The following is a 24,531-nucleotide window of genomic DNA, read 5'->3' on the forward strand; positions in this document are numbered from 1 at the left end:
ACAGAAATAAACTTAAATTGGCAATGCAACCCTCTCTGACGGTCCTTTTTCACTTGAAGTCCGTGACCTAGGTACGCAAAACACTGATAAAGGTGTAGAAAATCGGATAAAATCTAATATAAGCATTGTTCATCCTTCTCTCTAAAACAGGCAAACAAATGAATATGTTATCATATACCCCAGAGTACAAGACTCATGATTGAAGATATGCATTGTAGGGACTAAAATGCCCAAATCTTAACGACAAATCACGTTATTAATTCACGTACCGACAATGATGCCGTAGTACGGTAACACACGCAGTAGGCCTATGATCGCCATTTTCCAGTATGCTTACGGCATGAAAATATTAGAACCCGAGCTATAGTATTCGTATGCTGTGTGCTATGTGCTGGGAATTCTGTGTAACTTGTTAGATATGGTTCTATGGTATTGTGATGGGTTCTAACAGTTCAGTTAGGGCCTAGTGGTTAGATATGTTCTAGTATGATTTAAGTTTTACCTGTTTAGATCGTACCTGCTCCCATTTGTCAGCAAACTAGATCTAGACTTCATAGAGTAACTACGGCAGTATGCGGCCTTGCAGCCGTTCGCGGCAGGTACAGCATTAAATTTTACACGGTAATATACTGCTAAACACAGCACTGCACTGAGTATGCACACTACACATATACTAACACACTAACTACACGCAGCCGCGACAAAACGCGGCTACACCTCTATTCCTTCGCAGACGTTGTCATTTTTCAGTGTGGTTGTGCGACTCCTTCATGAATATCTTTATTAATCGTGGAAAACTAAAATACAAGGAATTGTCGTAATCTATGATAATCATTCAATAATCGATATGCGATTTTTTGTTTAATTACGTCAAAAACTCACCGAAATCTGCGGCTGAAATCAGGTCTGTAAACGTCCTTATTGCTTCACTCCTCATCTGCGTGTTATTATAAATGGCATTCACTCTCGTATAGGGTCTACTACTTAACGTACAACGTAGGTAGTCGGAGAGGCGCCCTCTAGCTCTCCGACTACCTACGTTGTACGTTGTAGTATACGAGAGTGAATGCCATTCAAATAACACGCAGATGAGGAGTGAAGCAATAAGGATGTTTACAGACCTGATTTCAGCCACAGATTTCGGTGAGTTTTTGACGTAATTAAACAAAAAATCGCATACCGATTATTGAATGATTATCATAGATTACGATAATTCCTTGTATTTTAGTTTTCCACGATCAATAAAGATATTCATGAAGGAGTCGCACAACCACACTGAAAAATGACAACGTCTGCGAGGAAATAGAGGTGTAGCCGCGTTTTGTCGCGGCTGCGTGTAGTTAACTAACACACTAGCAATCAACAAAAACCAACCATTAAAATGGGCACGATCTCTGACGAAAGTGAAATTTTCCCACCTAAATGACAACATATCGCATCCAAAATGAAATTTTCGATACTTCTTAACATAACAGTTAAGAAACAATGGTCCAAGAAACTGGATTTTTTGTCGTTTTCTCGATGTTCATGGATAGCTGCTCTCATAGTCACTAGATGGCGCTGTCGCGGATGTGTCACAAAAGTCAATGCTGTAAATCGTCCCCGATTCTGTGCGATCGTTTTGCTATCGGCGTGTTGCTCTATGAAGGTTGGGCGTATGAATATTCTTTTTACTTTGTGTGAATCGGTTTTCACACTCATGTACGGTGATCTGCTACTGTACGAGTATTGCTGCTTTCTAAAGACAGCAATCTTGTGAGGGTATGCGACCGATATGTCATAGAATGAACAGTGAAATCTGAGGCTAGTTTTTACATTTGAATCGATCACATGCGAGTTTTCCGTGAAAAAATGCATTTAAGCAATGTGTTGGTCCAAATTATTGAAGTTTTAGAGTTTTTTAACAATCTTGAATACTTGTACGATTTATTGATTCTTTTACCACGGCATGGTAGCTCAGAGTAGCTCATAGATGCAATGAGTACACAAAGTAGGGCTTGCAGGAACGATTTTCACACGATATCGGGCAGTGAGCAGTCTTCGTTCGCGCTCGCGGGAAGGAACCGAGCGCGCGTCTATGCATTTATACTGTATAGTACGATAACGTGTTGCGTGAATGGAGGTACAGTATGAATATGATGCGATGATGGCAAGAGTACTTTCGTTGGCAGAATTTTGTGTGTGTCGTTTCCTTACGATAAATCATGATAAAATGCAGATGGCCGCGTTATTCTGGTCCATTCACTGTCAATATGCGCTAGTTACTAGTGGCACGGTAAACTTGCAAAGGACGGAGAATTCGGCGGCTCACGCAACTTACGGCCCTATGGTGGTGGGCCGTGGCCCCCGGAGTTCAGGGCGGCGAAAGCAGTGGCGACACGAACCGGACGCGACACATCCTGCGGCTCGCAATCTCGCGAGGCTAGCGACCGAGCTGGTAGCAGAAGATTCGTATTTCAGAGCGCGTAACGGACGCGTAGTAGCCTTTGCCTAGCGATAGCAAGCCGTTATCGCGATATCGAATTCTCATGGGACAGAATTTTAGTATACATATTTTTAGACATATTCAAGGACAGTTTTCTCTCTTTTTATTCCGGATTTCAAACAAATATCCTAAAAAGCAAGCATCACGCATGACATTTGATATATATCTGAATTCAGTGACAGTCCTCTAGACAAGTTTAAGTGTAGATTTATTTTCCTATGAGGGTAGCTATCATGGATTTTGAAAACATATCCTCACATAAAATAGAACTTTCGCGAGCCGATGTGGGCCGCCATTTTTTTCGGAAAGTGGCTGTTACCATCGAAAAAAATGAGAAAAACACGAGAAAGACATCGACAACACCGCCAGATTTGCGATCTTGTTTGCGGCCAATGCATGTGCGCCCGCTATTTTCACGTGCTTTCGCAATGGGAATTGGCGCTTACGCAATGTTCGCGAGACATGTGAAGGCGTTCAGCTACAGATCGCGGAGCACGCGCGTATTGCATAGGGATTGTACATCGTGCCGCAAGCAGAAATACTACGTCGCATATCGCCCTTATCGACGAAAATTGTGAGGGGTTTTGCCCTGGTAAATCATGAAAACTGCGTTGGTCAATGGTAAATTTCTTTTATGAAAACAGTTGCGTTAATTAATAATCTTGTCTATGATATATGAAATGGTTGAAAATAATTTGCCTGATTTGTTTACAAGTTGGAAAAACCCTTAACAATGCTTAAAGGGAAGGTAAACCCAAAGAGCAATGTGGATTGAGTGAAAGCAGCAACATTAGTAGAACACATTAGTGAAAGTTTGAGAAAAATCGGACAATCGATGTAAAAGTTATGAATTTTTAAAGTTTTGATGTTGGAACCGCTGGATGAGGAGACTACTAGAGGATATGACGTATGAGTGGACAACAATACAAAGAAAATATAAAGGATATTCAACAAAAATTCACTTTTCTAGAATTATGAAAAAGCAGTGGACCAACCGCTTTCAGAAAACAGGGGAATAATTGCTACCCTTAACATATGTCAATATCAAGTTGATGGAATATGTAATTTTCATGAAAAATGGATTTTTGTAGTATTTTCTTTATATTTTCTTGATATTGTAGTCCACTCATACGATTTTCTTCAAACTTTCACTGATGTGTTCTACTAATGTTGCTGCTTTCACTCAATCCACATTGTTCTTGGGGTTTATCTTCCCTTTAAACTGCCGCAAACGGGATATTTTACTCTAGAATCCATAGAGTAAAATATCCCGTTTGCGGCAAGGCACTGCCTCGACTCTGTCTCTGGGGTGGTCTACCGGGTACTCAAATCAAGAGGCTCCCTATCCTATGAGGCCCTATGAGGCCTCCTCATCCATCTCACATCTGATGCACAAATGGTCGCAAGTTTGCACTGTGATTTTTTTGTTACACACACGTCCACTCTCCATGATGAGAAGGAGAAAAAATTCTGCAGGGTTCATACGGGTCATGGAAAACCTGGAAAGTCATGGAATTTGGCTAAGTCTTTTTCCAGGCCTTGAAAGTCATGAAAAACTGATAGCAAACAGATCATCATCTAATACCAGCTTGTCGTCGTCTGCTATGATAGGGATAAACGGCAAGGTGCATGCAATCTGTGCTGAGCGAGACTTGACGTCATCGCTCAGGAATGGTGGCAGTGCGATCTGTAGTGCTAGATGATGTAGTTCATGGTTTGCGTGCTGTTTTTCCTGAATGATGCGGGACACTTGCGGGACAAAAAGCATGTTTCATTTTTTTTTTTTTTTTTTCATAACAGTTGGAAACCTGAAACCCCATCTTAACCAAAACTAAACCACCCCTTCAAAGCAAGGTTTACTGTGTCATCAGCATCATTTTGATTGATGGTTCTACAAACATGACCATCACTGGTTCCTTGCAACCTTTATAGTAATAATACAAACTGTACCCTTTGGTACTCCATGGCACCAACTACACAGATGATGCTTGAACCGTGATGAGCTAATATCTGAAGCAGCTTCTTCAAGCATTAAGTGAAGCTGTATAAACATGTAGTATCTGGTGTATTTCTTTCAGCAATAGAACCCCAAAGTTGCTGTAAACTTTTCCGAAATTTGTGTGCCGCAACATGAAAGCAAGTATTATGCTTATGCTCTCTCTCTCTCTCAGATATCACCATGGGTCGAGTGATCCGTGGACAGCGTAAGGGTGCGGGAAGCGTCTTCAGGTCGCACAACAAGCACAGGAAGGGTGCCCCGAGACTACGATCAATTGACTTTCCTGAACGTCATGGATACCTCAAAGGCATCGTGAAGGTAACTTGACAGATGGCAATACTCTCGGTGAAAGTATTCTTTGATGCCCTGTGCTGTGTAGCTGTCATACTCCTAATTTAACTTTGGTTAGACTTCCAGTCATGTAAAGCATAGGTGATTGTGCCTTTTACATTGTGTAATATTTTACTAGTGGGTATTTTATTAAATCTGAAAACTTGCTAAAGACTTTTTGCTCTGTAAAATGCTAACGTAATTAGTAGTTGAGATGAGATTTTGACAAACTTGATCTACGCCAAGGAATTTCCAGACAGTGTTGGTTTGATTTGGTGGGAAGGATAGACGTACAGCAATTATGACATTGTAAATTGACAATCAGAGATGCAGTACGTGGGCTATGCTGTAATTTTTATGCCTCCGCCACGAAGTGGTGCCGGAGGCATTATGTTTTCGGGTTGTCCGTCCGTAATGAATTTTGTGGACAAGGTAACTATTGAAACCTGTTGAGGTATCCTAATGAAACTTGGCATGTATGTGTATTAGGGGGTGAAGTTGTGCCTATCAACTTTTGGGTGCACATGCTCAAGGTCAAAGGTCAAAAGGTCAAGGTCAAATATATAAAATTTCACTATTTCCACCATATCTAGTGAATGCCTGAAGATATTTTCTTGAAACTTAGTGTATACATGTATTACCCAATTAAGATTCTCTGGTGAAAGTTTGGGTCATGAGGTCAAAGGTCAAAGGTCAAAAGATGAGGGTCAAATACATAAAATTTCACTATTTCCACCATATCTATTGAATGCCTGAAGAGATTTTCTTGAAACTTAGTGTATACATGTATTACCCAATTAAGATTCTCTGGTGAAAGTTTGGGTCATGAGGTCAAAGGTCAAAGGTCAAAAGGTCAGGGTCAAATACATAAAATTTCACTGTTTCCACCATATCTATTGAATGCCTGAAGAGATTTTCTTGAAACTTAGTGTATACATGTATTACCCAGTTAAGATTCTCTGGTGAAAGCTTGAGTCATGAGGTCAAAGGTCAAAGGTCAAAAGGTAAAGTAAAAATATTAAAACTTCTTTTTTTTCTCCGTACCTTGGAAAATTGTTCAAGGTATCTTCATGGAACATAGTATATACATGTACTGACTGGAAGTGATTATCTAGAGAATGTAGGGTTCATGGGGTCAAAGGTCAGGGGTCAAAGGTCAAGTGCAACACTTCAAAATTTTACTATTACCCTCATATTTATGCAATGCCAGCAGGGTTATTTTTTTACACTTGGTGTATGCGTGTGTAACCTAATAGAAATTCTCTGGAAAGTTTTTTTTTCTCTCTTTTTGCCTCAAAGGTCAAAAGGTCAAAGATCAAGTGAAAGTGCTGCACTAACTTTTTCCTCCATATCTTGGAAGTGGCTCAAGTTACCTTGAAACTTAGTACATATTATGCATGTTCTACCTGAAAGCAATTATCTTATGAATTTTAGGGTCAAGGGCCAGATGAAAATGGTAACAATTACTATTCAATTCAGAAATTGCACTTTTTCTCCACACCTGTGCCTTGAAAATTACTCAGTGCCTAAATAGATGAATGGGTCAAAGTCAAGTTAAAGTCCTTAAATCCCTAGATACATGCTCTCCTATTCATCAAATTAAACCTACGTCAAGGAAGGTGAACATTCAACACATTTGTGACAAACTTGTCATTCCAATATTTTGCCAATTTTGTGAAAATGTAATCACACAGTGTCCACATGTACTATCTAGACCTATTGGGAAAATCATGCATTATGGCGGAGGCATACCAGTCGCCAAAGCGACATTTCTAGTTCTGCTATGATTTCAGTCGATTGCTGATGCATTTTGGTAAGAAGGATATAAACTAGTAGTAAACAATTTTATAGTCGTGGGCAAGAATTCCATATATGCCCCCTGCAAAAATACACACTGTCCCCACCATTTGGGAAATTTGCAGTGTAACTGGTGATGTGCTAAATGCTGACTTTGGTTACCACAGGAAATCATCCACGACCCTGGCCGTGGTGCCCCTCTCGCCAAGGTCACATTCCGTGATCCCTACAGGTACAAGAAGCGCAATGAGCTCATGATTGCCGCTGAGGGCATGTACACTGGACAGTTCATCTACTGTGGCAAGAAGGGTAAGCTACATTATTTTGCATGAATGTCGTGCTGTTATGATATCTTCAAAGCTAATCAGCTGTGCTGGGCTGATGGCGTAAGGACTGTGTTCAACTGGCATATCAATGACTTTGCTTGGCAGTTACTGTATAGTGGGAATGAGATTAGCAACTTTAATTTATAAGGTTGGAATGAGGGAGGAAAAAGTGTGATGCTTATACAAGCAAAATTTGCTCTAATGAGGTACTCTATAGAGGGTGAGCATTTTCTCGTTATAATGAAATCTTGTCAAGAATTACTGTCCATAGCTTGCTTTATAAAATACAAACATGTATGACTATAGACTGCTGTGACATAGTACTCCCTACTTACAGATGAGAGTTGTCTTGTTAGTGTCAAATGCACAGTAGTTTGAAGATTTGTTCACATGTGTATTTTTAAACTCGCAACAGGGAGGTGGGAGAATGGGAGGAATACGTGGGCTTGAGAATGTGTATGCAATAATCACATGTGACAAATGCATGTCTTAAAATCTGTGAGGCAAACCATAAATCATCAGTGTTGGTAGTTGTAGAATTTGCTAGAAAGTAATTGTTAATGCTATCGCAATGCTGAAGTGTACTTTGTAAATGTCTAATGTTCACAGAACTAACTGGGCAAACTGGTACATTTCTTTACTTTCTTTGGAAACAATCATAACAAGCTTCATTCTTTGTAAGCTCTCTTTGTATTCTTCACTGCTGTGTAGCAACCCTGAACATCGGCAATGTGCTGCCTATCGGCCAGATGCCTGAAGGAACAATCATCTGCTCGGTGGAGGAGAAGGCAGGAGACAGGGGCAAACTAGCCCGCTGCTCTGGCAACTACGCCACCGTCGTGTCCCACAACCCAGACACCAAGAAGTCGCGCATCAAGCTCCCCTCGGGATCCAAGAAGGTCGTCCCCTCCGCCAACAGGGCCATGGTCGGTAAGTCAGATGCCATGGCAGTATTCTGTACCAGTTTTTGCTAGTTTTTGCCATTTGTTATAGATTTGACCACAAGACTCTTTGGAAATGAGCGTCAAAGTTACTGAAACTGTGCTGTCATACACAGATTCAGCAAATGCAAATAAAAAATTAAAAAAAAGTAACACCACAATCTCGTGCATTTTCATGTGTAATTATATTTATTGTACCAAGATGTAGAAAAGGAATGATTTTGATGAGGTACAGGGAGTGACAGGCTGTTTGTTCCAAGGAGATGAATTCTAAATTACCAGTGCTCTCCTGTCATCAATTATTGAATAATATCGCGTGCCTTTAGGTCATAGACCACAGTGTTTGCGTGATGGTTTAGACAAAGCTGCATTACTATTCTTTTTTTAGGTTCTTTAGGTTCTTGTTTGCAGCAAGATCAATGAATTATGTCATTCTGTAAGATTGCAATGAAAGCAATTATCTGGATGATTGAAAATATTTATAATATTCATGAAAACAACAATTGTTCTTTTTCAGTTGCCAGCATGATTCTCAAGCTTTTCAATTAAAGCATTTCAGTAGCTTCAGTTAAAGGGGAAGGCTAGTAACTGATCAGTGGGAATCAGTGGAAATGCTGGGAGATGATTGTTCCAATCCTTATGGGATTCATTCAAGAGTTCATTGTATATCTAGTGTTGTGTGAAAATGATTTGCTTCAGAACGGTCTCATATTCAAGTAATGTGCAGATTAATGCTCCTTCACTGACCAGGGACGCTAACCTGGAAGCATTAAACTGCACATTACTTGAATATGAGACCATTCTGAAGCAAATCATTTTCACACAACAATAGATATACAATGAACTCTTGAATGAATCCCATAAGGATTGGAACAATCATCTCCCAGCATTTCCACTGATTCCCACTGATCAGTTACTAGCCTTCCCCTTTAAATGAGCGCCTCTATCAAGTTTAAAAAGATGACATTGAGTATACTGCGTAATGTTTTAAGGTGTCGTTGCGGGCGGAGGACGTGTGGACAAGCCTCTCCTGAAGGCCGGCCGTGCCTACTTCAAGTACAAGGTGAAGAGGAACTCGTGGCCACGAGTGCGTGGTGTTGCCATGAACCCCGTCGACCATCCTCACGGTGGTGGTAACCATCAGCACATCGGTACGCCCTCTACCGTCAGGAGGGACACACCAGCTGGTCGCAAGGTTTGTTATATATATATTTGTATGTTCGTATCCCGATGGAATCCCATTTTCTGTGCTCAGTTTTCCACTACTAAATACAATGTATATTCTAGCACACTGATTTTACAAATTTTACCGTGCACTCCTGTCATAACGATCATGGTCGTAACAAAATTTTAGATACAACGAAGTCTAAATTCATGTCCCAAAATTATGATTTGTATATTTTTATATACTTTCCTGTTCGACTGTCATAGAAGGACTCGTGCTTCATGAGGTCATTCATACTTCTTTGCATAACATCATTTAATATGGGAATCATCGACTTTAGTTTTCCTTGAGTATGCTTCTTTTTTGTTAATGATGTTTTGCTAAAGTTATCTGTGAGGGATAATAATAATAATTTGGGAAATTTATATAGCGCTTAAGACAAACGTGTTTAGAAGCGCTTTACTATTAAAAGAAAACAAACATAAAGATCAACTACGAATACAAATATCAACAATACATTACTATCAGTTTTGTTCTTGAAATAGATTGGTTTTGAGTTTCTTTTTGAAAATGTCAGTGGAGGTGGAGGAGCAATCATCTCAACATCGAGAATTTGTCTTTCTTTGCGTTTGACAGGTCGGTCTGATCGCTGCCCGCCGTACCGGCCGTCTGCGCGGTACCAAGAAGGTGAAGGACACAAAGGAGTAGACATGTAAATGAATCCAACACAGCAGCAAAAAAATCCCAAAATTCTAATAAAAACACTCAAAAAATGATCCTTCTATGTGCATGTTGTTATTTGTGTCACATGTGTTAGATGCTTTATGAAGAAAACTTAAATGTAGAGTCCTTTATGAAGATAAGTATTTGTTGAATCCTGTCAGTGTAGTGACTGCTGCTGATATTAACAAATTACTTGATAGATTGGAAGGCCTTAAAAAAATATACTGTATTTGATATTGGTTGAAAAGGGGACAATCTCATTATCATGAGGTCAGATGTAACAAGAATCTTTAAATTTTTTGGTACAATGTAAATCATTTGGTCCACTGTTCTTTTACATTTTTACCTAGGGTGATGTGCAGTTTCTCATATTACTGGTATTTTTTCCTCCCAAAATAATAAAAAAGAAAAGAAGTGGTGTGGACATGGCAATGCAAACTTGCCAGTGAGATGAAACTATAATGTGGAAAGTTGCAAACCATGAAAACACAAGTTGCAGAGCACTAGACCTCAAAGAGTTAAGCTCAATAAAATATTTAACATATGAATGTTGGATTATGACCATGCACTCTATCATATGCTTAGTGTGGGCGGGAAACACATGCACAAGTCAATTTATGTCTGTGTGTTTGTGTGCGTGTGTGTGTGTGTGTGCTCTCATGAGCATGGAAAGCTTGCTGGCTGCCATTGGTTCATTCAATATACAAAACCAATGATATATTGTGCATGAGGCATGAGCAGTACAGCGGTGATTTTGTGACCTTCGTGTTAGCACGTTTGACAGTTGTGTTTGAGGGGCAGTAATGAATTAAAAAAAGGCTGTACCCAATGTCATTATGCTGATGTTACTAAGTGCAATGGAAGGAGAGTATGACTGTTGAGAATAACTGGCCGTTACTACATGTACAATGTACACAACACATAACACCATAAACATAAATCGATAGACCAGTAAAACACAACCTGTACTTTCTCTTTAAAGTTTAATCTAGCTTTTCATCACGTGATCACTAGTGAAGTTTACTGCTACTTCATTCATTATGTGTGTGTGTGTGTGTGGTTTTTGGTCAAAGGAAGTAGACAATTTTACATTCGCTTATATGGTTGGTCCCTTACAATAGATGTCTTCCATTCACTCTGCTGTGTGGACAGTGCAGTCTATCTGTGCTCATGCCAGTTCAGTGATTTAAACGCGACTGCTATGTCTTTTAGGTGAGCAGAGTTTGAAGGCTATTTTACTTGATAAAGCACGCAAAATGGTGTACAAGAGGAATAAATCATGAAATTGTAGAGCTTCATTTATTCCTTGAGTATATTAAGATAAATTGAAGGGGTCGGTGCAATATAGTGCTAACCCACACATTAGTCATTTTGAGATAATTGCTGTTGAATGTTTGGAAAGTCCATACACTGTACATTGATAAAACATGAATGCATGCATTTTTAGCTCACCTGAGCCAAAGGCTCAAGTGAGCTATTGCGATCGCCCTTCGTCCGGCGTCCGTCGTGCGTAAACTTTTTACATTTTCATCTTCTTCTTGAAAACCCCATGACCGATTTTCATCAAACTTGGCAGGTAGCATCCCTAGGGGGTTAGGAACTCAATTTGTTAAAATGGGCACCATGCCCCACCCAGGGGGCCCCCACGGGGGCCCAAACCCCCCAAAATTAAGGAATCTGTAAAAATCTCTTCTCTAGAACCAGAAGTGATAGAGCTAAGTTAATACTATGAGTTAGTACATTGATGACTGTAGCTTCAAATTTGTTCATGGCAGAATCAGGGGTGCCCCACTTGGGACCCAGGGGAAGGGGGTGGGGAGGGGTCCTAATTGGGCCTAAATTGTACATTTTCATCTTCTTCTTGAGAACCCCATGACCAATTTTCACCAAACTTGGCAGGTAGCATCCCTAGGGGGTTAGGATCTCAATTTGTTAAAATGGGCACCATGCCCCACCCAGGGGCCCCCAGGGGGGCCCAAACCCCCCAAAATGAAGGAATCTTTACAAATCTTCTCTAGAATCAGAAGTTATAGAGCTAAGATAATACTATGAGTGAGTACATTAATGACTAGTTTCAAGTTTGTTCATAGCAGATCCAGGGGTGCCCCTCTTTGAGGCGGGGGCTTGGGAAGGTCCAAATGGGGGCCTGAATTGTACATTTTCATCTTCTTCCTGAAAACCTCATGATGGATTTTCGTCAAACTTGGCAGGTAGCATCCATAGGGGGTCAGGATCTCAATTTATCAAAATGGGCACCATGCCCCACCCAGAGGGCCCCAGGGGGCCCCAATCCCCCCAAATTAAGGAATCTTAAAAAAATTTGGGCCCTTATTGTACATTTTTATCTTCTACTTGAGAATGCCTGGTCAAATTTTAGTAGAGCTGTGAATAATTTAGATTAGTGACTGCGTGAAAGGTGAACTTGCGATACTCGGGTGAGCGCTAGACCTGCGGGTCTCTTGTTTACCATCTTATTGGTTGAATTCAAATATGATATTTTCACAGAGGTTAGAATGAAGGTTAAGGATTATGAAAATGCATGTAACTCAATTTTGACAAAAGTGTGGGTTAGCACTATATTGCACCGACCCCTTCAATTATGTGTGCCAAGTTTTGTGATCTCTTACAACGAAAAAAGGGGATTCTACCCCGTTTCCTACTTGCAGTCGTCTGACAACAAAGTCCGCGTAGCAGAGTGAATAGAAGACATCTGTCCGTTGGGAGGGGCTGGTTTATTACTGACCGTCATTCCAGTTAACAAGTAGAGTCCACCTGACAAGAGGCAGATTTATCTCTCTAAAGTAATCCCAGCTTTTGTACACTTCCAGGGGAATGCTTGCATAATGTTTTATGTCCATGGGGAGTGGCATGAAAGTTACTCTCCATCATACAGACCCATTTGATATTTGTGTGTGTGTGTGTGTGTGTGTGTGTATTGCATGCTGAAAAAAAAATATAAAGAAGATGTTTCAATCATGACAGAGTTATGTATGATTTTCTGCAAGGTTCATGTTATAAAGCATCTCAGTTAGTTGACATGGACATTTGTTTTACGTTCAGCCAAATACTGTATAAGCTGTTATTTTTGCGAGGGTTTAATTTCGCGAATCAGTTGGATCGCGAATCTAAACAACACGCAAAAATGTCTACATGTGCTTTGTTAATAGAGCACTAATGTAAAGGTCAGCGTCAATTCGCGAAAATATCTGGACGCGAAAATAACAGCGTATACAGTATACAATGTACATAATTTTTGCAAACATATATATAATGAGACATAACATGATGCTCAAAGACAGAAACTATGTGTGTGTGTGTATAAGAGTTTGTTTGCAAAAACCGACAAGTCCATATTTGTCAAATGGAGATATTTGCGATTAAAGGTCAAGAAAAATAAAGAGAATAATAAGATTTTTTTTGCTTCTTTTGACCATAACTTCAAAAATGTACCTTTATATGTAGTGACCAATATATCATTTTAAAGGTATTATTGTGTACTTTATGATAGAGACCCTACTTCAAAATCTTCAAAAATGGACTTATCGGTTTTTGCGAACAAACTCTTCATATATATATATATATATATATATATATATATATATATATATATATATATATATATATATATATATGTATGTTGATAAGGTAGTCCACGTAGAACACTTCAACAAAACAAATCACACACTAACAGATCTGCAATGTTGCATTTTATACAAGGACATGGAAGCATTTGAAGAAAGACACGTGAAAGAACTAAAAACAATCATCCGCACACGAAGCTTCCAGGGACAGGGCATGAACATAGATCTATCATGGCTCACAAACTACACTTTTTACAAGTAGGTGCGCCGCTTACTGTTGTCTGTTCTTCCGCTTACCCCGCTGCAATAGATCTTATCATTAATGCTGACGCTCCTTTGAACCTTTTCTTGGAACCAGTCTTTTTTCTGCTCCGAGACGTATTGTGACGTATCTATTTAATCAAAAGAAGAAAAATAAGATTTTTCACGTATTTCATATTCATGCTATAGTGTCAGATTATTTAAAGACTATCTACTCACCAGAATTTGGAAGTTAATGTATGTGTATGCTGAAGTTTGAAAGGAATAGTAAACTGCTTGCACATATTTTGCATAACCATCAGTGTGACGATTTATATTAATCATGATAATTTCAGATTATGTAAAGATTATCTATACACTAGAATTAAAGTTAATTTATAGTGTATGTTGAATTTTGAAAGAAATAATGCACTGCTTTTACATTACCACCGCAGTTGCGTATTCAGAGGAATATTACTTCTGTATCAGTAGTGCCAAGTTTTTTCATGTATGCTTTATATTCATTGTCATTTCATTATGACGTAACATTGCACTGTTGCCAGGATGCGCGCTGGGTGTTAGGATGCCTAGCATTGATGCGTTAAAGCGCGCATCCTTGGTAACACGGTTGCAATATATTGTTATGGCTTAATTTTGTTATTGTTCTCTCAGTATCAACACTTGAGAAAGGGCGGCGAGACGCTCGAAAATTTGTGTGAAGAAATAAACCGTTGGTGAATACAGCATGAACTTTATGTATATGAACTATATGTATATATATATATATATATATATATATATATATATATATATATATATATATATATATATATATATATATGTATTCATATATATGTGTATATATATATATATATATATATATATATATATATATATATATATATATATATGCATGTACATGTATATGTGTGTGTATGTTTTCATTTAAAAGGAATGGTATAGTATTGATTAAGGTAAGGGTTCAGTTTTTCTTCTTTTTTTTGCGAGATATATACTTAATCCACTTTATATATATATATACACAGTATGTCCCAAAAAAAAATTACAAAGGGGCCCTCCGCAATGATATCTTTAAAAATAGTGAATCAATCTAAATACAAATTCAGGGTATGAAACTATAACTCATTGCCCACATCTTACAGAAAACCCCATTCAATTTGCTTCAGTGGTCAAAGAGAAATGAGGAATTTTGTAGAGGATGTCGGGAATCTCTTCTGTCCAGATTCTGTCTATTATTCACACACATGAGCATTGAATTGCTAAAATTGGAAGAATCAGACTCATGACATGCTTTACAACAATCCGCCTTTCTCTGTGACCGCTTAACCAAATTGAATGGGGTTTTCTGCAAAATAGAGCTTATTTGCGTCGATGTAGGGCAATTTGTCAATCAGTTGCAATGAAAACATCTCGATGGAAGAATTTCATGAATTTGAATAAAATAGAGCTAAGATGTTATATTTTAAGAACCTGAAGTAGCACCTAGACAGGTTGATCATATTGGGTGTTATCAAATCTGATTATAATTTTTGGGGCGACTTACTGCAGTATGTCCCCCCCCCCCCAAAAAAAAAAAAAAATACAATCAGATTTTCGCATTGATAATGCCCAATATGATTACATTTTTAAAATGTTACTTCAGGCTCTTGAAATATAACATTTTAGCTCTATTTTGCAGAAATCCCCATTCGATTTGGTTAAGCGGTCACAGAGAAATGTGGATTGTTGTAAAGCATGTCATGAATCAGATTCTTCCGAGTTTAGCATTTCGATGATCTTGTGTGTGAATAATAGACAGAACTTGGACAAAGAGATTCCTGACATCCTCTACAAAATTCCGTATTTCTCTTTGACCACTGAAGCAAATCGAGGGGTTTTCTGTAAGATGTGGGCAATGAGTTATAGTTTCATACCCTGAATTTGTATTTAGATTGATTCACTATTTTTAAAGATATCATTGCGGAGGGCCCCGTTGTAATTTTTTTTGGGACATACTATATATATATATATATATATATATATATATATATATATATATATATGTATATATATATGTATATAAAGTGGATATTTATATATTATATATATTTACATATATATTTATATATCTGCCTCTTAATATCTACATTAAGTGTGTGTATATATTGATTCACAACAGTAGTTCAATATGAAAACTCAGTGAGAGACGTAGTTTTGACGAATTTTCGCCCATAGGGCTTTGTCAAGTCAATGGCAGATTTTATTTTGAAGCAGATATAAATCAAAATAAAAGATGCGTCGTCAGTGGTAGCGCGTCCATAACAAAATGCGCACATACACAAGTAGCGCACATTTTCCCTTCCTTCCTAGTTTTCTTTGTGACGTCCAATTTTGTGCGCTACTTGTGTATGTGCGCATTTTTTTTGGGACTCCGAGCAGAAACCTATAGCTGTAATAAATGTATATGTATATATATATATATATATATATATATTGTATGTGTATATGTGTGTGTATGTTATCATTTAAAAGGAATGGTATATATTATTGGTTAAGGTAAGGGTTCAGCTTTTTTTTTGCGAGATATTATGTACTTAGAATCCACTTTATGAAATGTTAAAGAGCATACAGTTCTAAGAGGAATTCAAAGTTTATTTGATGAAAAATTGTTTTTGAAATGGTTGAGATATCCAAAAACAAGGTTAAGCAAAGCAATTCTAACATAAGGTGGGCCCCCACCTTTTATGAGGATTGCTTTGTTTGGATATTTCAGCCATTCAAAAACCAATTTTCATCAAATAAACTTTGAATTCCTTTCAGAATTGTATGCTCTTTCATATTTCATAGGAGGTTTCTCATTATCTAAAAGAAATCATCATAAAAAATCTTGGAAATCTGAAGCCCCATCTCAACTGAAACGGTACCCTTCCTTCAAAATATCTAAAGACAATTTTATTTGGTGTTTAATTTTCTACTTATTTATGATACATATGTATATGAATATAGTTTGAATGCAAAACCAGATAAATGGCATTTACTTTTTTAAACTGAGATCATCAAACTGAGAAAAAAATTAATCTTTCCAATAATACTGCTCTTGTTACATAACAAGACATTTTTTGAAGATATTAAAATTATCACAAATTTTCTATTTTTTGTTTATATTTCAACAGCTGTAACATCAAATATCTCAAATTGAATGAATATAATGAACATTATACATTGTATATGAATATATGCAATAATATCCAGTCAAAGAAATTAATGCAACAATCAATATTGTAGCCTGTAGGTGGAAATACAAAAACATTTATTTCTTCTTGTTCTCAAGTTCTTATTTTTGCTTTTATTGGAGATAAAGGATGGCAAATCGGCATGGACAAAGACATGCTACTCTATCCAGACAAGGCTTGCATGAAATTGCAATATCAAAATTTGCCAAAGATCCATATAAAAATGAACATCACATAAATAATGTCAGAATAACATTGGTTTCTAAAATATTGTTTACTTAGTATACCAATAAACACTCCTCTCATTCCATCAACTCTTTAGGGAATATTGAATGTTCTGACACGGCAATGAATCAATATACAAATGACGCACAAATATTAATTTAAAGTATGTGGTACATTGAAAAGAAAGGACAGTTCAGAAAAATGAAAAATACGACTCTTTTCCGGTTAGGTTACTTGATTTTTGCCTACGCCAAGACAGTTTCAAGTAAGACAGTGCCGTATTAATGAGTGGCCGTGTACTAAACGTAGATTGCGTAGAGCGCCATCTCTCTAGCTCTGAAAACTCACTCGAATGGGGGAGACCAATAACAACAACAAAGATCATAACGTAGGTGTAGAAATGAACGTTCCGTGCACACTACGACACGCCACCGCCGCACCTCGAGCCAGCGGCTGGAGTAGTGAGCCAGACACACGGTGATGATTTTCATGCCGTATCAGCTGACTCTCCCTACTCCTCGTCCCGTACGCAAGAAACGCAAGAACGGAACTTTTTTGATAGATTTACACTTATGCGTAGAAGAAGTTAGCGCTATCACTTGATACAGCACCTTGATATTATGTCTCAAGCTAATTCTGGTGCCCTTTGTAACACTTGATCGGATTTGACAAAGAGCATTTGATTTAGACTGTTCATCGCGACTTGTTGATGAAGTAGCAGCCAGCCAGCCTGGCAGCAGCGGACCCGCCCACATACCTCCACAGACCTTTCGACACGCAGGGAACTGTCGGGGAGTTCACGGGGCCCGACTCGTGTATGCAGCTCCGCACCTACGCAAGGTGGGTGGGTATACGTATGAATGAATGGTAGGCCCTATGTTGATAGTTTTGTGGCATGACAGACTGTTGAAAACTTGGTCGTCTTAAATTGCCAAAGAACAGTATAGCTGCATGTGTATCACTATTAGATTGCTGTGTAAGCAAGGTTGCCAGCGTGACTTGAAACAGTGTCAGTGACGATCTCGAGCTCTACAATGGCTAGTTCAATTTGTACAAAGGGATGGGCGCTCATAATCATGATAATGCAATAAATTTACTCCGTAAGTTCATTGAATAGGCGATTTACGGCCAATTTGGTCCTTCTTCTTCTTCTTCTTCTTCTTCTTAGTTCTTCTTTGGTACTGTCCAACACCCCTTAGTAGGGGCTAGCTGGACGGGGTTTGTGCGCTGGTGTTTATTGTGCGGAGAGAGAAGTTTTGGAATCTAGAAAATATTCTAGTTGCTTTGCCCATGGACCTGCAACGAAGTAGGTCCATGCTTTGCCCTTGACTCGAGTCTTGGATATAGTGAAGTGTGAAGGATTGCTGCTTGGCAGGTGTAAGACTTCAGTATAATTAGGTGTATACACTTTGTAGTTGGGTGTCCAACACATCGACACCCTAATACTTTTTCTTTCAATAGATACATAAAATATCTCACAATTTGCCAGAAATTTTACTCGCATGTAAAGAAAATACTGATTTCACAGGCGCACATTGAAAATGCGATTTACGGTACACACTCCAAGATAACAGCTTCGAACGCGTGGGTTGTTACTTTGACGCACTCAATTGCGCCGTGATTGTGAAACCAACACCCCTACCCTCCATTGACAATACATGAGAAATGCAATGCTTTTCCTATTATGTGGATTCATAATCTACGGTATCATTGTTTTGCTGTTGATCTTGTTTTTTATCAGGTTTTTTAGTAATATTGCGACATCTTCAAATCCCTGGTGAAGAATGCAAAACCACTGTGTGTAGTCTCACGCCTGAAAGTTTGTTCTTTACGCGCAGTGCTATAAATAGAGGAGTGTCAGTTTGAATGTACAGTGTCGATGTGTTGGACACCTACTATACTCCATGTTCAACATTCCTCAAATGACCATATCTATAATGCAAAGCATCGCCATTCCATCCGCTATCCATTTACTGATTTAGGCAAAAAGCTTCTTTGGGTATCAAACCCCACAGTTGAGGTAGGTGAGAAATAATGAAGGAAACGTATTTTGTAGTAACTAAAGAGTACACAAGCCGTCCAAAATTCGACCCTCTGCTACACATAGAATCTTATGCTTCAGTATGCTAAGTCAAATTAATGTTTATAACTAATGACTATTTACAATGTATAGCTGGCCTACAACTCATTGACCACTTTTTGATTAAGTACCTTGTATCTTACAAAATATCCCTCAATTTCACCGTAATTTCATTCTACTTGAGGCAGAAAATACCGCAGATTCATATCCCGGGCTCAGATTGTTGACTCGTACCGTATGTGCGTAATTCTCGGCGACAAACACAAGTGACATTCTTTATTGTACACCGACGCAAGCTCATTGACTGTCCATTTTCCCAGTGAAAAGCATGTAAATCCAGTGTGTGAGTGGGCAAATACATGTTAGCAATAATTATAACATGTATAACTATTAATGAGGATTTTCTTCAGTTCTTTTTCCTCCTGTTTCCTCGGGTTATTTACCTGTATCCCCCTAATTTCTCTTGATTTGTATTCATTTTTGAATGTTCCAGCGTATTGTCCCATGCGTACTTTTGATTTGATAATATGCAAGAAAGCTGGATTGTGCAAGAGTGGTTGATCTAAAAATAGGTGGTCGATGCGATGAGCAGTAGACTTACTATACATGCACACATGGTATTCGTTTGATTACTGAACCAACTCATTTTGCATCATACACAACAAAACCCTCTTCTACTGTACAAGCTGTATGCTGTTGAGTTTGTGACAGAATGTCACACATCAGTCAAAATCTAAGTGAATACATTCATGATATGAAGGCAGTTTTGCTCAGGACATAATGTTGTCTTTAGCTGTATTCCAGAGCTCGGTAGCATTCTGATACAGAGAAAGAAATTCTGTGTGGACCATTGCAACACTTGTCATGGTGAATATTCCACAGGTCTCTTGTCAATGATGATGTTGATATTTACATGTATGTTTCATGCCAACAGGTGGATAAATACACATAATATTCTATTTCATGTCATATCAGACTACATGTATGTTATAAAATTGATATGATGCTAATTCATCAATGTACAATACAGGAGAATGAGAGAAAGATAAAAAGGTGCCTTTTATACCTAAGAAATGCTAGGCCTTCCCCATGAGTAGAGGCAGCATACAGCTCATCAATTTATCATTCTCACTCTGATCTCCCCACCCCTTACTGATTAGTCATCTGCATACTGTATTTTGAGAACAAAACAAATGTACCGGGTAACTCTTTCTCTTTGCTTTTTAGGCAATCCACCTGCATAATGGTCATAATCAATGGCTGCAACCATCCATTTTTTTTTTAATGTGAAAATTATGATGTGTTCACTGGTTTTTAAAGCTTACCAGTGGCCAACTTAGACCTGAGGCATAATTATAGTTCCTTCATTTTCATAATTATTGGCTTCAACCAGGATGTTGTGATATGAATCATCACATATACATGTAATCACTTGGCAGGACAGCCTACCAGTGGCTGACCTAGACCTTACACATATAAATGAGGTTGCTTCAAGATGATGATGGTGATAATGATGATTATCATTATTGTTATTATCATTGTTATTATTATTATTATTATTATTATTATTATTGTATGAAATAAAATGTGGATATCAAAGTGAACTCAAAATTTAGTGCAGACATTCAATACTGCTTCTCAACCACCTCCTGAGAATGACCTGCCTACACTAGAGGCTGCTCTGAATTTTATGGCAGCCTCCAGGTAAGATTGATTTTATGCTTTTAGGTTGGCGGAACAATTCTGGAGTTGCCATGGCAACATGGAGTGGGTTTCAAGTAAAATAGTGCACGTCAGCCACTGATTATATTTTTTGTACTTTTTTTTTTCTTCATGTGGGTTTAGAACATTCATTGAATATATTGGGGATGAGATGATACATCCATTTATGAAGTCATCTACTCCACACGTTTTTTACCATTCAGGTCAGATTTGACAAAAAGGTACAATAATAGCAATATGAAGAGAGGAGCATATCTAAAAAACAAAAAGAAAAACAACAAAGAAAGAAGTGTAACATGCTGGGGGAAAACCCCAAAGGTAATTAAGTGCCGATTGTCACTTTGAGTCATTTTCATGTGTGTCAAATAATAGAGTATGGATGCCCAACAGACGAGGGCTCACTACAGCTCATGATGTCACGAGAAACTGACATCAAATTGATCATTATGATGAATTATCATGTAATATGAATATGTAATTGTCATTGTTACCTTTTATTGAAGGCAACTGTATGATATGTTGTTTGTCATACATTCGATCTGAATACAAGGTGTTACCTCTACGAGTCTCAGCATTGAGAACATGATAGATGCACGTGATAGATGATGCATTTTCAAATGCAGATGAATTTTACTTTACTCAAATAAGTAGATATTATCAATACAAACACAATCACAATATCTGAAAATTCATGGATGGTTGGTATTTTCCTCTGCCTACCAAACATGGATCGCGTGATTTGATTCAAAGTGATGCCAAAGGTAGAACTGTAGGAAAACAAAAACAAACCCAAAAATACATGAAGCGGTTCCATGACATTTGCTCCTGCGACAGTTCCTCCCATGAAATATCTGCACACTGATCCAAACGTAAATTCTAACCACAAACATAACCTTAACCCTAATCCTAATCCTCACATCAAACTAAACCTGAAACCTATCACAACCCTAACCCTAACCCTAAGTCCTGGTAGAAAATAAGGCCAAACAACTGTTGCAGGAGCACATGTTGTGTTACCACATGAAGCAAGGTATTAGAGGATTTTGAGGAAGACAAAATTTCGCAAGATGAGTGCATGCCGTTGCTGTGTACCTTTGTGTGTGTCCATGCACACAGGGAAGAGACTATGAGACGTAACTATCTGTACATATTACTCTTTTTTGTGAACTCAACCACACACATTATTATCCCTGTGACGAAATTATGAATAATTTTGTGTCCCTCAAAATGCAACAATTTTGCATCGTAAATCATTTCTTTCAGGGACAATCTGGCTGACGTGTGCTCACAGATCAGTGACTACGGTTAGGACTATTTTCAGCGTTATTTGATATCTCAAAGTACTTGGTATATATCCCAAGTGTCAGTACCTAGTGGGAGATGATTCATCCTATGAAAACAGAGGAGTTGGTGGTAGACATAGCTTCAAAGGCAGAGAGATTCCACTCCATGTTGCAATTACTGAACAGTAGAATTGGGCATACTTTAAGACCAGAAATGCATTTTAGTCATTTGGTGACTTTCGCAAAAGTTAAGATTCACGAAATCAAAATTGCATGCAAAAGTTCTTGACTGCAATATGCATTGAATGCCAGTCGCAATAAGTGAAAATTTCATGCAGCAAAAAAAGACTGTTGGCTCCGATTCATTAAAATTTCATGTCGCGAAAATATCTTGCGTTAAGGTTATGTTCAAGCCTATGTGCTGAAGGTTTCATTAAAATCAGACCATAGCAAGAAAGTCATGGACCTTTACATTGACTATTGGTTGCAATTTTTATGCAGATTCAAAGAGGCAATGATGTAATGATGTAATTACATCACAAGTATCCCATTTTAGTGTATCAATGTCTGTATAATGTGTGTGTGTGTGTGTGTGTGCACTTTCCTAGTAAAAGATTTACTGGCATCAGCATAATGCCTTACTCTGCAAGAGACGGGGATTGAGTAGAAGTGTATGCAGTAAAGACTAGCGATGGTGCAGGAGATAAATTGCCAAATAGGAGATTACATTCCCACTCGTCGAACCGCCTGTCCAGCGGTCTAGCCGGCTCTGCTGCACAGCAGCCCTCTATGCACTGAATGGCAAATTGCCATGGATTCTTCCCCCGTCCCACGCTGATCAAACTAGGCCGAAATTCGAGCCCCGAGCATCGATTTCTCTTGCCGTCTTCTAGAAAAACCGCCAGTGGTTCTCTGCCATGGTGCTGAACACCGAGTCGTGAACGGTAAACAGCGGGCATACACTGTAGTCCTCTGCTAGCACATACATGTATTTACCTCTCATCAAAATGGAATGTTCCAATTTTGGAAGTCTGGTGCAAAGGTATGCAACACTGGTTAAATGCACATGATTTCAAAGAAACTATGTATTGTACATGTATGTCAAATGAAATAGGATAACATTTTTTGCGAAAAAACCTGGTGTGCTTTGGGGGTACATTTTGCTTTTGTTAGGTATATTGGATTAAGTACTTTACAACTATTGGAAAGGAAGTAATAGGCAAAAAGAGCTGGCTGGAAATATGAAGTCTTTCATTTGCCTCACCCTTTCCCAAAATGATGACAATTTCATGATGATTTCAGTGACTATAATCATAATGATAATGCTAACAATGAAATTAATGACAATGATAGTAATAATGTTACTACTCTCCTCCTCCTACTTCTACCACTGCTACTACTACTACTACTACTACTACTACTACTACTACTACTACTACTACTACTACTACTACTACTACTACTACCACCACCACCACCACCACCAATGCTACTACAACTACTGTTGTACTATTGATAATAATGATGGTAGTAATAGTAATATACACCAAGTATATACTGAAACAGATGTTATATAATCTACCGTACATGATATGTATGAGTGTCTGAGAGAATGTGAAAGATGACCACAAGGGTAACTTACATGTAATATGAAAAATTAACTTTTTAACTCCTGTGATTTAACATATAACTATGCAGTTACAAACGTGATGTTTCTGATATTGGGGTTTACAACTAAATGTAGATAAAATTCAGTTAATCATTGCTCCAGATATAGGGAAAGAGAGAGAGAAAAGTACAAATTTTACCTGCAGTATGATGTGAATGTTGAAGATAATTTGCCAGGTAAATATTCAATACCTTAGTACAGAAATCCATTTGCTTCATGTATTTCCACATTAGCATTAGAAGTATTAATCTGATTATGAATGGAATAATAGCGATTATTCAAATATGTTAAGCATTGTGAAATATTATGAAAATGAGAATTTAAAGAAATGAGACAAATTGATAGAAAAGTAGACCAACACAAGTGTAAAGACATTGTTGCTAGGTCATGTAGCAAACAACCCAGGGGTAATGGTTGTCTATGTGGCTATTGCCACTACATCCACATCATATGTAGATCTTGTGTGAATCCACACCAGAGTTAATGGCCCGGATATTTTATTGAAATGGAGCGTGAGCTTAAGGTAAGACAGGAATATGTACATCATACCAATTTTAGCCAGCTAGCAGACAACACTTTGATATTACTGATAGATTAGAAATGAACGTGGTGACATACTTTGTATTTTAACATGTAACATTCACATCAATGATCCAGTTTATCAGCTAAGTGATAAAAGTTTGTCAAAACTCTTTCTCTTTCTCTTCCTGTTTTCAAATACACAATTGTGTA

General features: G+C 38.1%; 2 protein-coding genes across 3 annotated transcripts in view; both read left to right on the forward strand.

Annotated features, from left to right (window-relative positions):
- Positions 1-30: 30 nt before the first annotated feature.
- On the forward strand, positions 31-9,819 carry LOC140244241 (large ribosomal subunit protein uL2). The gene is made up of 6 exons (XM_072323876.1): positions 31-71; positions 4,657-4,802; positions 6,779-6,920; positions 7,649-7,867; positions 8,871-9,073; positions 9,680-9,819. The coding sequence occupies exons 2-6, from the start codon at positions 4,665-4,667 to the stop codon at positions 9,749-9,751; spliced, it is 774 nt and encodes a 257-aa protein (XP_072179977.1). The 5' UTR covers positions 31-71; positions 4,657-4,664; the 3' UTR covers positions 9,752-9,819.
- A 7,813-nt stretch (positions 9,820-17,632) lies between these two features.
- Positions 17,633-24,531, forward strand: part of LOC140244586 (uncharacterized) — a 145,804-nt gene continuing 138,905 nt past the window's right edge. For both annotated transcript variants that reach the window (XM_072324209.1, XM_072324210.1), the window contains exon 1: positions 17,633-17,885. The gene's annotated coding sequence lies outside the window, so the exon portion shown is untranslated. The remainder of the gene's footprint in view (positions 17,886-24,531) is intronic.

This window comes from Diadema setosum, chromosome 21 (genome assembly GCF_964275005.1).
Source record: "Diadema setosum chromosome 21, eeDiaSeto1, whole genome shotgun sequence".
Classification (NCBI taxonomy): Eukaryota; Metazoa; Echinodermata; class Echinoidea; order Diadematoida; family Diadematidae; genus Diadema; species Diadema setosum.